At 47.1% G+C, this 14,093-nt stretch overlaps 1 protein-coding gene across 3 annotated transcripts; it reads left to right on the plus strand.

The window, feature by feature from the left end:
• The first annotated feature begins 73 nt into the window (after positions 1 to 73).
• On the plus strand, positions 74 to 13,772 carry Plagl2 (PLAG1 like zinc finger 2). 3 transcript variants are annotated; one of them, XM_085697204.2, is made up of 3 exons: positions 74 to 225; positions 5,276 to 5,645; positions 8,774 to 13,772. In XM_085697204.2, exons 2-3 carry the CDS (start codon positions 5,386 to 5,388, stop codon positions 10,002 to 10,004), a joined length of 1,491 nt encoding a protein of 496 aa, XP_085553330.1. In that variant the 5' UTR covers positions 74 to 225; positions 5,276 to 5,385; the 3' UTR covers positions 10,005 to 13,772. The 3 variants fall into 3 exon arrangements, with proteins under 3 accessions (XP_085553330.1, XP_048301518.1, XP_048301519.1); XM_048445561.3 differs by lacking the exon at positions 74 to 225 and adding an exon at positions 948 to 2,170; XM_048445562.3 differs by lacking the exon at positions 74 to 225 and adding an exon at positions 7,188 to 7,309 and having other exon boundaries at positions 5,510 to 5,645.
• Positions 13,773 to 14,093: the final 321 nt, after the last annotated feature.

Raw genomic sequence — 14,093 nt, forward strand, 5'->3', positions numbered from 1 at the left:
CGACGCTCCCCGCGCGCCGCCCGCGCGCCGGCTGGGCCGCTCTAGCCCGCGGGCGGGCGGGACCATAGAGAGCCCGCGGCACCGCCCCCTCCACGACCCGAGCGCCCGCTCGCGCGGCTCCCACAATGCACCGCACAATGGCCCGACCGCCGCCACTACCGGGGCCTGAGCGGGCCTGGCGGAGCCCGAGCGCGGCCCGGCCCGCAGCGCGGGGTCCCGAGCGCAGTGAGTGCCGGCGAGGGTCCTGGGGGATGGTGGGGAGCGGGGCGGGAGGCCGTCGCACTGTGCCCACACGCCCGGCACTCGGAGCGGCGGCGCCCCTCACTTCGGGCCGCCCAGCGCGGTCGCCCACACCCCTGACTGGGGGCCCCCTCTGCGGCAGCCGGGCCCCGGATAGGCCCCGTGGTGACGAAAACTCTTCCCGGACTTCTGACTTGTGCCCGGGGGGCCGGAGCAAGTCCTTCAGGCTCCCTCCATTCCTAGACCTGGAGACTGAACCCCGAGGGTCCCCCACTGTCGACCCCTAGCCCCCCAGACTCCCTGGAGACCCAGATAACACGCTGCTGACCTTCCTCGGGATCGCGGTCTGGGGGGCATAGATAAGCTGCACCTGCTCCCTCCTCGGACACGCCTACCCCGACCCACATAACCCCCTTTCCTGCTCCAAATAGTCCTCTCCGCTCTTTCGTTTTCCAGACTTTCATAAACTTACTTTGAGGCTTCGCTCCAATACTTCGGTCTGAAGAACCCCAAATAAGGTCCTACCTGTAGTTGCCTCCCCAGTGACCGTATTGAGGAAACTTTAGACATTTTTTTCCGTCGGGAGAGTCCCGTTTCTAGACCCTCTTGAAATTGTCTTCACTTGTCTTCACCCCCCCCACCCCCGCCTCTTCCGACCTATGGAATCTCCCTACCTCTTTCTCGTGGTGGTCTCTTAGAGACCCAGATACCGTGTTCGTGATTCTTTACCGTGCACGCTTGCTCTTCCCATCTCTGAGACCCTATCTAGACTTCTTTCTGAATTCTCATTTTCTCTCCGTCCTCCAGTGCCATCTTCCACTCGTAGGGAGAATTTAACATTTCACACAAAATGGGGTGATCTAGCAGCTGGTCAGAGGGCCAGCCTGTTTGCCTACAGCCCCAGCTCTGCGCTGTGGTCCGTCCACCTTGGGACAGAAGGGGAAAGGGTCCTGGCTGCTGAGGGGAGTTCGTGCTTTCACCTGCCAGCATAGTCTGACTCCTGGCTTGTGTGTTTTTCCACCTGTCAGCCTGGGACCGTGATAAGTCTGTCCTTGGGTTTCTAACCCTCTCCTCCCGAGGAAAGCGGCTGAGTTGGGGGGGGGGCGGTTGTAGGTGGAAACGAGGCTGGACTGAGTTGCAGCCATTTGCTCACGGCCTCCCCAGGGGTGGGAGGCAGCGGGAATCCGAGGAAATAAGGAATCAAAGGGACTCCAAAGAGGCCCATCTACACTGACAGAAGAACTAGCAGCTTGAGAGTAAATCCTACCCCTGTTAATCCTGTTTGATGTTTCTTGGAATGATGCAAGTCATTGAGACTCTTGGGCCTCCCTGTAATTTAATTCTCCCACCATTCCGGAGTGGTGTGTGTGTGCTGGCCTCAGGAAACGAGCAGCTATTTCCATTCCTCCGGCCCTTGCTGTTTTCCAGCCAACTAGTGTGCCTTTGGATTTGTTTCTGTTGCCCAGGTCAAGGCCTGCTTTGTTTTCCCTTCTAACACTATTTATAATTTCCCAATTGCTATTTTAAGTTCTTTTGAGGGAAGATCCCACCTCCAAGAACCTTTCTGGGTGCGTTTCCTCCTAGGCAGGTGTTGAATTGAGTTCTTCAGGTCCCCAAGTAGCTCTTGGGCAGGAGGGATAAAAGCTATTTTAGGGTAGTCACTGAAGTGGAGCTGTTAATCCTCTGTGGGTCTCTTTGGTTAAGAACACTCAGAGATTAACCCTTTCCTTGCTGCAGAAACTGCTGGCTCAACATTATTTGATGGGGAGAGTTGGGAAAACTGGACTGTGGCAGCCGAAGGTGGGAACACAAAATTCAGTACAAAGACCAAGATAATAGCTTTCTTTTGCTGGGCACTTTGAGCAGGCCAAACCCAATGCTGAGCTTTTTGCATACCTGACTAAAATAATCCTTACAACCAGACTGTGAGGTAAGTATTTTTAGCTTTACTGATGAGGAAACAGGCTAATAATGGAGAAAGAACGCAGTTTCTATAGAGATGATGTAACACCATAAAAACTATAGTTTCATCAGAGGGCAGCCTACATCACAGCACTACAGAAGACAGACCGGAGCTTCTAAAGGCCACAGAGAGCATTGAGCAAGCATTCTTACTTTGGGTATGGAACTTTAATAATAGAAGAGGGCGTAATAAAGTAATCATCCAGGCAAGAAGAAAACTGACCCAGGGATGTGCTGGAGGGAGGTAAAGGGCTGGTGGTGAGGGTTAACAGTGAGGGAAAAGAGGAAGGCTGAGTTCTAAGATGTTGGGAAGGGAAGGAAACTGACTTTGAGGCATGAGAAGTAACACCAAGAGGGAGAGAGAGAAGTTCCACTTGGCCTGCTGAAGAGTGGCAGCAGTGATATTGCCCTTGTGGGCTTCATTTGTTCACAATTCATGTTACTCTCAATAGTGCCATTTCTTCACTCCATCCTCCAGAAAATGTACAGGTTGAGAATGAATCTCTTTCAGAAGTTGAGGAGAGTAAGGTTCAGAGAAATGAAGTAACCTGCCTGTGGTTTCACAGCCAGTGAGTGGTGGCTCTTCTGATAGCAAGTCCAAGGTTCTTTCTGTACTGCCTCCCCCTTCAGATCAGATGCCAGAAGAATCTTGGGCTGAAAATACACTGACTTATACCAGTCCCTGGGAGGGATTGTGTTTGTTTTATGGAAACAGGTTCTGTCAGCTTCTCCATAGCTATGGTTAGAGTGAGACCAGAAGAGCAGCTTTGGAGAGAAGCAACATTCTTTCACAGTTTTGACAGGAAGTCTGAAGAACTAGGTCTGATTCATGAATCAAACTCAGGATTTTTTTTTAATCAGAGGAGTATGCAGACAAAGAACACAGAGAAAGTCAGACTAGATCCCCAAAAGGTTCCTAGTATCAGCAACTGTGGCTGCCCAGCAGCCTGGTGGCCACTGATTATAGGTAAGGATCTTGCTGTTTTCTCAGAGGCCTAGGGAAGTAGGATCAAGGCGGTGACTCTTTTCTTCTAAAGCCATAGCCTCATTAATGCTGAAGTTGAGCACGTGGTTCCCACCTTCCTCCTCTGGTTCTGTCTGCATCCTCATGAGCTCTTAGCCACTAACAGCCTGTTTCCTAGAAGCCCATTACTCACTCTTTCAGTGCCAGCATGCTAAACTGCTGTGTCTTGTTTGTGCATGTTCACCAGAACAGATGAGGTGGACGTGTGGGAGGTGGGGATGTACCATTCTCTCTCTGAGTTTGTGCGGAATTTCCAGAGATAGGCTCCCTTTTCTCATCAGCTAGAGCGATGTGACTTGCTTTCCTCTAGCTGCTATTCCCAACTTCCACGGCTGAGATGCATGATTTAGATATGAAGCGGGAGCGGAATTTGACTTTGAAGGTATGGGGCATTCTCTCTAAACTAGACATGCATACTTGGAGCTCATTCTCTCCAGTTCCAAGGTACATAGTCATCGCTGGTATAAACACGCAGTTCCACCCTTGAGCAGGAGGGGAGGAAGTTTGAACAATGAAAGCCAGCCATCAGTGCCTTTGAGATGTATAGAGAATAGGCAGATATTCCAGGATAACTCAAGTGAGTATTTTTCAGTAATTTCTTGCTCTTCCCCGTACATGATTAGTACAAAATACTGCCACTTTTGTGCAGATGATTTTAGGCAAATCCCCACTTGTGAGGGGAAATGCCTGTCATATTACATTACAGTGTTTTTTCAACAAAAGGAATGATTCCTGAACAGGATGTAGTTCATGGTGTGATGAGCGAAGCTCTCTGGGGCATGAACCCGCTGATACGATCATCTCGTTCATGGCCAGTCTGTTGGATGAATGGTCACTGTAAGCAGCAGGTGCTGATTAGCTGAGCAAGCATTCCATGGTCCACAGCTAGTTTGTGCAGTCGACGCTCTCCCCAGATTCTTATAGCCAATTCCCAGATACACCATCATTGCTCTCTTTACGTGGAAAATCCTCATGACTAAATTTTGGGATAGTTTCTGATTTGGTGTCAGGAAGGGGTTGTGTTATTGTTACTCTGTCTTCCTCTCCTTACTACACCACTGTCACCAACAAGGGGAAGGGTCAGATTTCAAGTTTTGGCTTCTTTCTCTGGAGGGTGGTAAACTCAGTTTTAAACTAGAATTTCTGGGCATAAATTAAGCCCCTGAGAATCAACTTGAGTTCAGAGAGTAATGTACTCATTTAAAAGAAAGTTGAAATTCCTTCTCTAGATGTTAGGTATATGGAAATGAAAGGAATACAGAAGGATCCCTCCGAGATTAGTCGGTGGTGAGGACTTACTTACATTCCAAGAATGTTATCTGTCTTAGTAGAGGATTGCATGTGTACCCTTTGAGTCTCTAGAGTGAACCATACAGCACTTTGGGTTTTTGTGGTTTAAAAGAAAACAAAAAAACCATGGGGCTTTGGTAAAGATGGACCTGGACAACAAAAGATCCAGAAAGGCAGTAGAGGTCAGGGTAAGACTGGCACTAGATTAGGGAAGGTTCTTGGAGTCAACTTCTAGGTTCTCAAGAAGGAACCTCCTGATGCTAAGAAATGCATGTGGCACAGGGGCTGGTTTGGGTCTGAATTTCCAATGAAAGGGTTCTCATTCTCTGTTGCCTTTTGGATATTTTATTATTCCTTAGCACCTCTGGTGAGGGGAATAATAGAGGATGGAGTGAAGTAGGGTGAGGAGGAGGAAAGCTATCTAAGCTTTATGGGAATGATATAAAAATGAAGGGTAAGTTTAATTCCTTGGATTACTTTGTCTCTTCTAGCCTAGAGCTAGAATAACCCCGATGAGCACTGGCAAGCACCAAGTACCAATGGAAGCTTTATACTCATTGCTGCATTGACCTCCAAAACATGATTTTGGGGGTTGTGTTTGTTTTGTAAATAAGGAAGCAGGCCAGGGAAGCAAGTGCTTGTTTGAAAGTCACGCCACTATTGAGTGGGAGGAGGTGGCTGGTGTTCGTTTGGGAGGTGTTTGCTAGAGCCTCTGTGCCCTGGGTATGGGTCTTCCTAACACCAGGTGCTATGTTTCAGGTGAAGAGACTGTTTTCTGAAGGCTGCGTTGGAGACTGTGACCGAGCAGACTGAGCAGAACCGATGGGGAGGCCTTCTGAATAACATGGCCCTCTGCCATTAGCCTTGCCATGACCACATTTTTCACCAGCGTCCCTCCCTGGATTCAAGATGCAAAGCAGGAGGAGGAAGTGGGCTGGAAACTAGTTCCCAGGCCTCGGGGCCGGGAGGCAGAGAGTCAAGTGAAGTGCCAATGTGAAATCTCGGGGACACCTTTCTCAAATGGGGAGAAGCTAAGGCCTCACAGCCTTCCCCATCCGGAGCAGAGACCGTATAGCTGCCCTCAGCTGCACTGTGGCAAGGCTTTTGCCTCCAAGTACAAGCTGTATAGGTAGGTGACACTCCCATACCTCTTTTAGCCCCCAACTTCCCAGAGGTCAAAACCAGAGACTTACCTGAGTATGGGACTTTATTGGTAGCAAAAGAGTAAAAGTTAAAATTGTCCTGTAAGTGTACTCTGAACTCTAACCATTTGAAGTCACTCACTAAGTAATAATGGTGTTTAGCTGGGCATGGAGGCGCATGCCTGTAATTCTAGCACTTACAAGGCAAAAGCAGAAGAGTCACACAAGTTCAAAGCCAGCTTGGGCTACAGAGTGGGACTGTTTCTAAATAAACCACCTAGAGCCTATTGAACTGGCTCCGTGCTTGCTACCACGCCTAACATTCTGAGTTCAGTCCCTGAGACCCACATGGTGGAAGAAGAGAACTGACTTCTGCATGTTGTCTCTGGCCCCTAAACACTTACTTATAAACGCAAAATAAATGTAATAAAAATTTTTTTTAGTAGGCACACACCTTTAATTCCAGCACTAGGGAGGCAGAGGCAGGTAGATCTCAGTGAGTTTGAGGCCAGGCTACATACAGGAACCTGGTCTCAACCCTTCCCCCCGCCCCCCCAAAAATTTTTTTTAAGCACCAGACAAACAAAACTGTTTTGAAAAAGGAGTTCCTTATGTAGCCTGAGTTAGCCTAGAATTCTAAAAATCCCTGCCTCATCAAAAATGGTGGTATTTTTATTGAGACAAATAGAATCTGATGAGTATAGTGTAAAGCAGCCATGAACAAATTAGACTTAACTTTTTTTTTTTCAGTATTTCCTCCATTCCTGGCAAGTAAATTATCAGAATCTTAGCCAGAAGTTAGGAATTGGTCTTAGAAATTTAAAAAGAAAAGATGATCCTGTGGTCTAATCTGTTCATCCTAAAACTAGGGTTCTCGTGACTTAGCCAGGATCGCAGAGTGTTGGTCCCACAGTGCTGCTGCTTCTGACTCAACCTGCTAATCAGATGGTTGTTTCTGTCTGTGTAGACTCCCTGCTGCTCTGTGGGTCAGCTCCTTTCCTGAAATTTGTAAACCCAAGAACCCTTACTTAAAGTGAAAGAGAATGTGAAAGCCCTTTTTATGGCAGATAAGAGCAGCTCTGTTAGGGAAAGGACCTGATGAGAGCCGTTTATGTTCACTTGATCCCCTGTCTTTCCAGTAAAGAAACCATGAACTTGCCCTGATCAAATGAGGTAGACTAACATGGTGCATCTAGCCATTCATCTATTATTTATTAATCTCCTGCTGTGTACCAAACAGTCCTCATTGCTAGGGACAAAATAGTGAGCAAGAAGGATGGGGAGCTAACTATTGTTTGTTTTTTACACATAAGTAAAAACTTTGGAGTATACTTTCTCAGTAATGAAGACAGACAGGACACCCGTAAATACAATGAGATGACCACAGAAAGCCCCAGTTCCTCATCTGGAAAACAGTTGGTAGGAAGGAACTAAGATAGGCATCAGGGGTTGTGTGGAGGGCAGGATTGCCCTCAGGACAGTTATGTAGACCTAGGAATGTGTTGATTCTGTGTGCTTCTCTATCTTAGGGGACCCTAATCAGGGACATCATCTTGGACTTTATTGTGGTGGTCTGAGTACCAGTGAGAGACTGATAGAAAAATCCTGGTCCAAGAGGCAAGAGCCTTGGCAGAATTTACTTGTGATCTTTGTGAGTTTCTGAACTTCTTTGGGCCTTAGTTTTCTACTTGAGAAATAAAGGAAACAGACTAAGTCCTTCAGCTCTACCTCTCATGTGCCATCCTGCCAGTATTTCAAGAGATTGATAATGACACACATAAACATGAATGCATACACATAACACAAGGTAATTCTCTATATAGAAAAGGTCATGGGGTACTAGACGCAGCTATGATGTGCTATCTTAAGAGGGTCAGTGTTTAAATACAGCCTCTGCTACTGACTGACTGATGGGTGGGGCTACCTGGTGCTTCCTGTCCTTAACTGGAGAATGTTAATGACACCTCACCCGCAGCTTGGCAAATGTTAGGCCTTAAAGTCTTGGTGAATTGATTCTGAATGTATATGGAGCTATGGATCCAGTTCTTGGGCTCTGGGCTGCTTTGCAATCAGACAGGAGACATGCGAACTAAGGGACAATGAGGAAATCAGCAATTGAAATGATGCAAGTAGTGAAAAATGAACTGTCCTCAAATTCATCACAACTGTTTCTCTCCCAAACGCGGCTGGTGGAATTCATTTCTTCTGAATCCTGAGACATTCAAATGTGTATTCTCCTTTTGGTTTTCAAAAGGGGGTGTATTACATGCACTGTTGAACTTCCTTTTTTGACTTGTCCTTGTATATCTTGGGAACTTGTTACAGATCAGGAGGTTTACATACACTTCATATTTCATTTTTCCCTTTATTGTAACATTTAAAAATTAAATGTAAACTTTTGAAGAGGAAATTCTTCACAGGACTCAGAATTCAGGAGGTATTAAAAGACTTGCAATGAAAGTTCTCCGTCAAGTCCATTTATACACTCTCCAAGTTTTGACTTTTTTTCCTTCTCAGACTGCCAGTGATATCTGGTTCTTATTTGCAAGCACATATAAGCAATGCCTTATTTTTTTATGTAGCAAATATTCTTTATGTACTATTGCTTTTTCCTTTATTTCTATTTTTTTCTATTTTTTTTTTCGAGACAGGATTTCTCTTTGTGTAGATCTCGACTAGACTAACCTCAAACTCACAGAGATCTGCCTGCCTCTTCCTCCCAGGTGCTAGGATTAAAGGCATGTGCCACTGCCCACCTTTTTCCTCTTAATATTGTTACATATAAAGCTCACCTTTTAAATATTAGAGTTACATTACAAACTTAGCAATTGTTTAACAATTTCCCTGTTAGTAAACTCAGATTGTTCATGTTTGCTACTAAACCAGGATAGCTAAGGCTGTTAAACAGAGAAGCCCTGTCTTGAAAAAACAACAAAAAGAATAATAATACATTTTATAGGAATGTTGATAGAATATTGTTGTTATGGCATTTTGCTGCATGGCTTTATTAAAGTTTCTTAATGCAGTTTCCTGTTCATAAACATCTGGTTGTCTAGTTAGCCCTTTTGAACTTCCCTCTTTCAGCTTTCTCCCCATCTTCTATACCTACCCCCAGGCACATGGCCACACACTCAGCCCAGAAACCCCACCAGTGCATGTACTGTGACAAGATGTTTCACCGAAAGGACCATCTGCGGAACCACTTGCAGACCCACGACCCCAACAAGGAGGCCCTCCACTGTTCTGAGTGCGGTAAGAATTACAATACAAAGCTGGGTTACCGTCGCCACCTGGCCATGCATGCTGCCAGCAGTGGTGATCTCAGCTGCAAGGTGTGCCTGCAGACCTTTGAGAGTACCCAGGCCCTATTGGAGCACCTGAAGGCTCACTCACGCCGGGTCGCAGGAGGTGCCAAGGAGAAAAAGCACCCCTGCGACCACTGTGACCGGCGGTTCTATACTCGGAAGGATGTTCGACGGCACTTAGTGGTCCACACTGGTCGTAAAGACTTTCTGTGCCAGTACTGTGCCCAGAGGTTTGGCCGCAAGGATCACCTGACACGCCATGTCAAGAAGAGCCACTCACAGGAGCTGCTCAAGATCAAGACAGAGCCAGTGGATATGTTAGGCTTACTCAGCTGCAGCTCCACAGTCAGTGTAAAGGAAGAGCTGAGCCCTGTGCTCTGCATGGCTTCTCGGGACGTGATGGGGGCCAAGGCCTTTCCTGGCATGTTGCCCATGGGTATGTATGGTGCCCACATCCCTACCATGCCCAGCGCGGGCGTGCCACACTCCCTGGTGCACAACACGCTGCCCATGGGTATGAGTTACCCTCTGGAATCTTCTCCTATCTCCTCCTCAGCTCAGCTCCCTCCAAAATACCAGCTTGGATCTACCTCATACTTGCCTGACAAACTGCCCAAAGTGGAGGTGGATAGTTTTCTGGCAGAGCTTCCTGGAAGCCTCTCTCTCTCATCGGCTGAACCCCAGCCCGCCTCACCTCAGCCAGCGGCAGCTGCAGCCCTTCTAGATGAAGCCCTGCTCACCAAGAGTCCCGCCAACCTCTCTGAGGCCCTCTGCGCTGCTAATGTGGACTTCTCTCATTTACTGGGCTTTCTTCCACTCAACCTACCCCCATGTAACCCACCAGGGGCCACAGGAGGCTTGGTCATGGGCTACTCCCAAGCTGAAGCACAGCCTCTGCTCACCACTCTGCAAGCTCAGCCTCAAGATTCCCCTGGAGCTGGGGGACCCCTGAACTTTGGACCTCTGCACTCCTTGCCTCCTGTCTTCACCTCTGGCCTGAGTACCACCACCCTGCCTCGTTTCCACCAAGCATTCCAGTAGCCCCCATGGAGGTCCCCCACTCAGTCTTTTGGGTCTGCAAGGGAGCCTAAGTACCCACCCCGTCCACCTCTCCCATGAAGGCAGCTGAGCTTTCAGAGCTGGGTTCAAAAAGAAAATTCCAGTGTCTATATGGAGCACTTGGTTTGGGGGTTCAGGCTCCAGGATCGTTCTAGAGGGATCCTTGAACCCAGCCCCGTGAACAATCTATCATAGGACTTTCAGGTATTTTTACTTTTATTTTTTGATCTGAACTGGGAGCTATTTTTAGCCCTCTGTCTCTCCAAAGCATCAGAACCACCTTCAATCTGGAGAAGGGGAAGCCTCTTGGAGACAGAGGGTTTTACCTTGTATGACCTCAAGAGAAATAGCTTAAGAAGCCCGCCTTCTGGTTCCAACCTGCAGACCCTCCAGCAGTTGGCCGTTGAGTCCCTGCTGTGGAAGGTCTCTTGACTATTACCTGCTTCCAGCTACCAGGCAGGAAAGGGGCTCTATTCTCAGCAATCCCATCCCTACTCTACCAGCAGCTCCATTTCAGTCAGTGTTGTCCAGCAACGGTACCGTTTACACATTCTCCTCAGACACACCATTTCACCTCCCTCGCCACACTGTTAGCCTTAGAGTAATTGCAGTGAACACTGTTTACACACCGTGAATCCATTCCCACCAGTCCATTTCAGTTGCCACCAGCCTGAACCACTTGGTACCTGGTGTTAACTGGAACCCTGTTTACAAGGCGGAGTCGGGTCTTGCTGACTTCTCTTCACTTGAGGTCACATTTTTTTCCCCTGTGGGGAAATAAACTGACTTTGGATTGCTTCAGTTTCTGCCATCTCCATGACTGCTTCTGTTCCTGCCTTCCATGGCAGTGTCCACAGGAGACAGGCAAGAAGATTGGAGCAGCTTTCTCACAGGTCTGCAATTTGGTTTTTCTCCAAGTACATCATGACACCTTCATCCTCCTGAACTGGAGAGAGGAAGAAATGAAAGGCATCCATATCCACCATTTCCCCAGTCTCTAGCCCCACCCTGGACATCATGAGCTGTTGTATTTGTCTTGGAAGGAGGGGTTCTGGGCTCTGGGCTGGTTAGCAGAGAAGAGGGAATGTGCCCTGTGTTTGTTTCCCTCCTGCTTGTCCTTTCTCTAGGACAGAATTGAACTGTCAGAGGAGTTTCTAGAAAGTTAGGATTGGGCAGATAGTTGAGTCCTAATCTATCAAATCATTGTTGCCTCTCATACCAAAATGTTCTTACCTACAGTGTCCCTTCTCCTTTCCCTGCTTCGCAGTCCCCATGGACTCTGGGCACTGTGCATTGTCTTCTCTGCTCTCTGTTGAAGACCTTCCACCTGTCGTGGTCCCTTCAGTTGCCCCGAGTATCTAGCAGTGTTTCTTGAAAGAAGTTAGTTCTTCTGCTGACTTGGGGCTCTCTGCCACAGACTGCACAACCCTTGCCCAGAAGCAGTCAAATCCCTACTCCCATTTCATCTCGGTTCTGTATGGGCTTTTCCCATGCATGGAAGGGAGGCAGCTCAGGGACCATCATTGTGGAACCTTTTGAGACACCTCTCTAATTCAGAAACACACTTCTACCTCTTTACTGTTAACTCTTACAGATGTAGCCAGCAGCCTGGGCACTTCTGTTAGTGGTGCCTTTTGCTGGCTCCTCCACTAGGGTTTCAGGACAGACTACCTAGGAACTGCCTCAATCTCCCACCAGTTCTTCCCTGCCCCTCCCTTCTGTCTAGATTCACTTCAGTTTATCATTGGGAACTGTGCAGGTCCAAGACCTGGACTCCTGCTTCAGCCCAGGCCAGTACTCCTTGTTTAAGGTGAAAACCTTCAGATTTAACTCCCTGGCCCTTGTTTGGAAGCAATGTGGAGTGAATAAGATGTTTTGATTTAAGCAAGGTAGCTTGGAATACCTTTTTTTAAAAAAACTGGATATAAATACGTCTGACAGGATTGGAATCAGACTAGGTGATTTGCTTCTAAAGATTAGTTTCAGTGAGTCCCAGGGACTAATTAAGGTTTATTTTTAAAAGCGTCTACCTTGGTACGCAACCATCTCCTGCATGCTATGCATGTTGTTGGGACTCGTATTACAGGAAATGGCATGTGAGAATCCAAGTGGAACTCGCTGCTGCCATTTTCCTTGTGTTTGGTCTTCACTAGACCCAGGCCCTCTTCTCCCTTTGCCTGCCACCTCCCTATCGCCCCATTTTCAGAAGCCAGTAGCCTCCAGCCACACAGTATAGTGCACTGGGCTGTTTGAGGAGATCTTTTCTCCTGAGCTTGTCCTCCCGTGGTGCTCATAGGACAGCAGAGCACTTATTGTAAACCTTGTAACTGGGGCCTCGTTCCCACCTCCAGTCTTTTCTCTCTGCCTTTCCTCATCCATCCTTTCTGTTTTCCAGCTTTTCTCAGTGTCCTTACCTAAGGAAATTTCCTATCACTGTGAACTTCACTGGTTATCTGCCTTCACTCTTTCGGACCACAAACCACCCTGCAGTTTCTTAACTCTTTCCCCAACCTACCACCCAAAAGAGCCTTTTTGGCCAGTTGTTAAAAGGATAAAAATAATTTGCTCTGTACTTGGTGCCCAAACTCATTTAAGTACCCCTTATTAGGCCAAGAGAGCCAGAGGGGCATCTTCCCAGGACAGGAGCCATGGTGTGTGTGTGTGTGTGTGGCACAGACCAATCAGGGACCAGAAAAGAATGATGTTCCCTTTCCTTGCCACATACTCTAGCCTGTCAGCAATGCACTGCACAGGGGACAAGTGCCCCTCAGCCTGCACAGCAGCTTGTCAAAGTTGAGGACTGTCCTGGGTCTAGGGACTAGCATGCCCAGGTGTCGGCTCAGAGGATCCTAGCACCATCTTAAACAGGTGGGAGGCAGGGAAGGGTGCACCAGTGTGTCTCTCCCCGACTTTATGTGGTGTTTTTGTTAATGCAAATCTGGGGAAGCAGGTGTGATTGCTTTTTTGTTCGTAGATATTGTCGTAAGTTGAAATCTCCCCAAACCTCCCTTAATAGCCTTTAAGTTTTCCCTTCCCTTTTTGGTAGCTATTTTCCCTACCCCTTCTCCATGATTTAAAAAACAAAAAAAAAAAAAATAAAAAATAAAAAAAAACAGGTTGTATTATACAGGATCAATATTTTGCTTTTTAACAAGGATATTTATGTAATAAGAAACTTTGCCTTAGGCAGGTGTTGGCCAGAAAAGTCCAGATTTCTCTGGGACCTCACCCTGGCCTCTCCTGGAGCTCTGAACCTGCTGTGGAAGGAAGTGGCTGTGACTTTCACCACTGGAGAGTGGGGTCTGTGGTGTGAAAGGGTGTTCATAGTGTAATTTTGGACTGTGTGGAGTGGTTCCTACCAACTTGCTTCAGGTGTTGCCTGTGTCATCTGCCAGTTCTCCCATGCGCAACCTCTGCGTGTCTGGCACTAGAATTCCTGAACACTACTTCACACCCTTCTCTTACTCCCAGTTGGTTGAAGCTTTGGAGTCACTCTTTCTTAATGCCAGATTATTTAAAGAAAAAAAATTACAAGACAAAAACCTTCTAGCACTTTGTAAACACAGTGAATAACCTCTTGGAGTATTTTTGGCTTTATATAAAACAAGGTTTTTAATTGTAAAATATAAGTGCCATTAGAAAATGCACAGGGCATATCTTTGTTAAAGTAGATTTTTCAATGTTTTACAGAATTAATTTTCAAAAAAAGTTTTTATAATGAAGTTGTTTATTAAAAACTTCTGAATGATGTGCTTTGCAGTTTCGAGTCTGTTTATTGGGGAAGGGTTGGAGTAAGCCTGAAATTGTGAAGAATGGGAATCTGCAGGCTTCTTTAGCATCCAGGGTGATGGTGGTGAGGGCAGGGCAAATATTGGATCTTAACTGAATGTCTTTGAGGTAAGTGGCTTCACTGTATTCATTGGATGTAAGGATCAGAAAACCCAGATCAAATGGGCTTTAAATACTGAAGTGTTACATAACTGAAAATGACAGAAGTAGTTCGGTCTTCACATTTGTTTTGATGCAGAGGCTCAAACGTGTTCAAACTCTGCCTCTAATTCTCTGGCCCAC

This window comes from Myodes glareolus, chromosome 10 (assembly GCF_982192425.1).
Source record: "Myodes glareolus chromosome 10, mMyoGla1.1, whole genome shotgun sequence".
Lineage (NCBI taxonomy): Eukaryota > Metazoa > Chordata > Mammalia > Rodentia > Cricetidae > Myodes > Myodes glareolus.

Bases quoted from the DNA above. Each gene is read 5' to 3' on its own strand.
- Plagl2 (XM_085697204.2), top strand. From the start codon at position 5,386: ATGACCACATTTTTCACCAGCGTCCCTCCCTGGATTCAAGATGCAAAG. The intron at 5,646-8,773 runs GTAGGTGACACT...ACCTACCCCCAG, and splicing joins TCCAAGTACAAGCTGTATAG to GCACATGGCCACACACTCAG.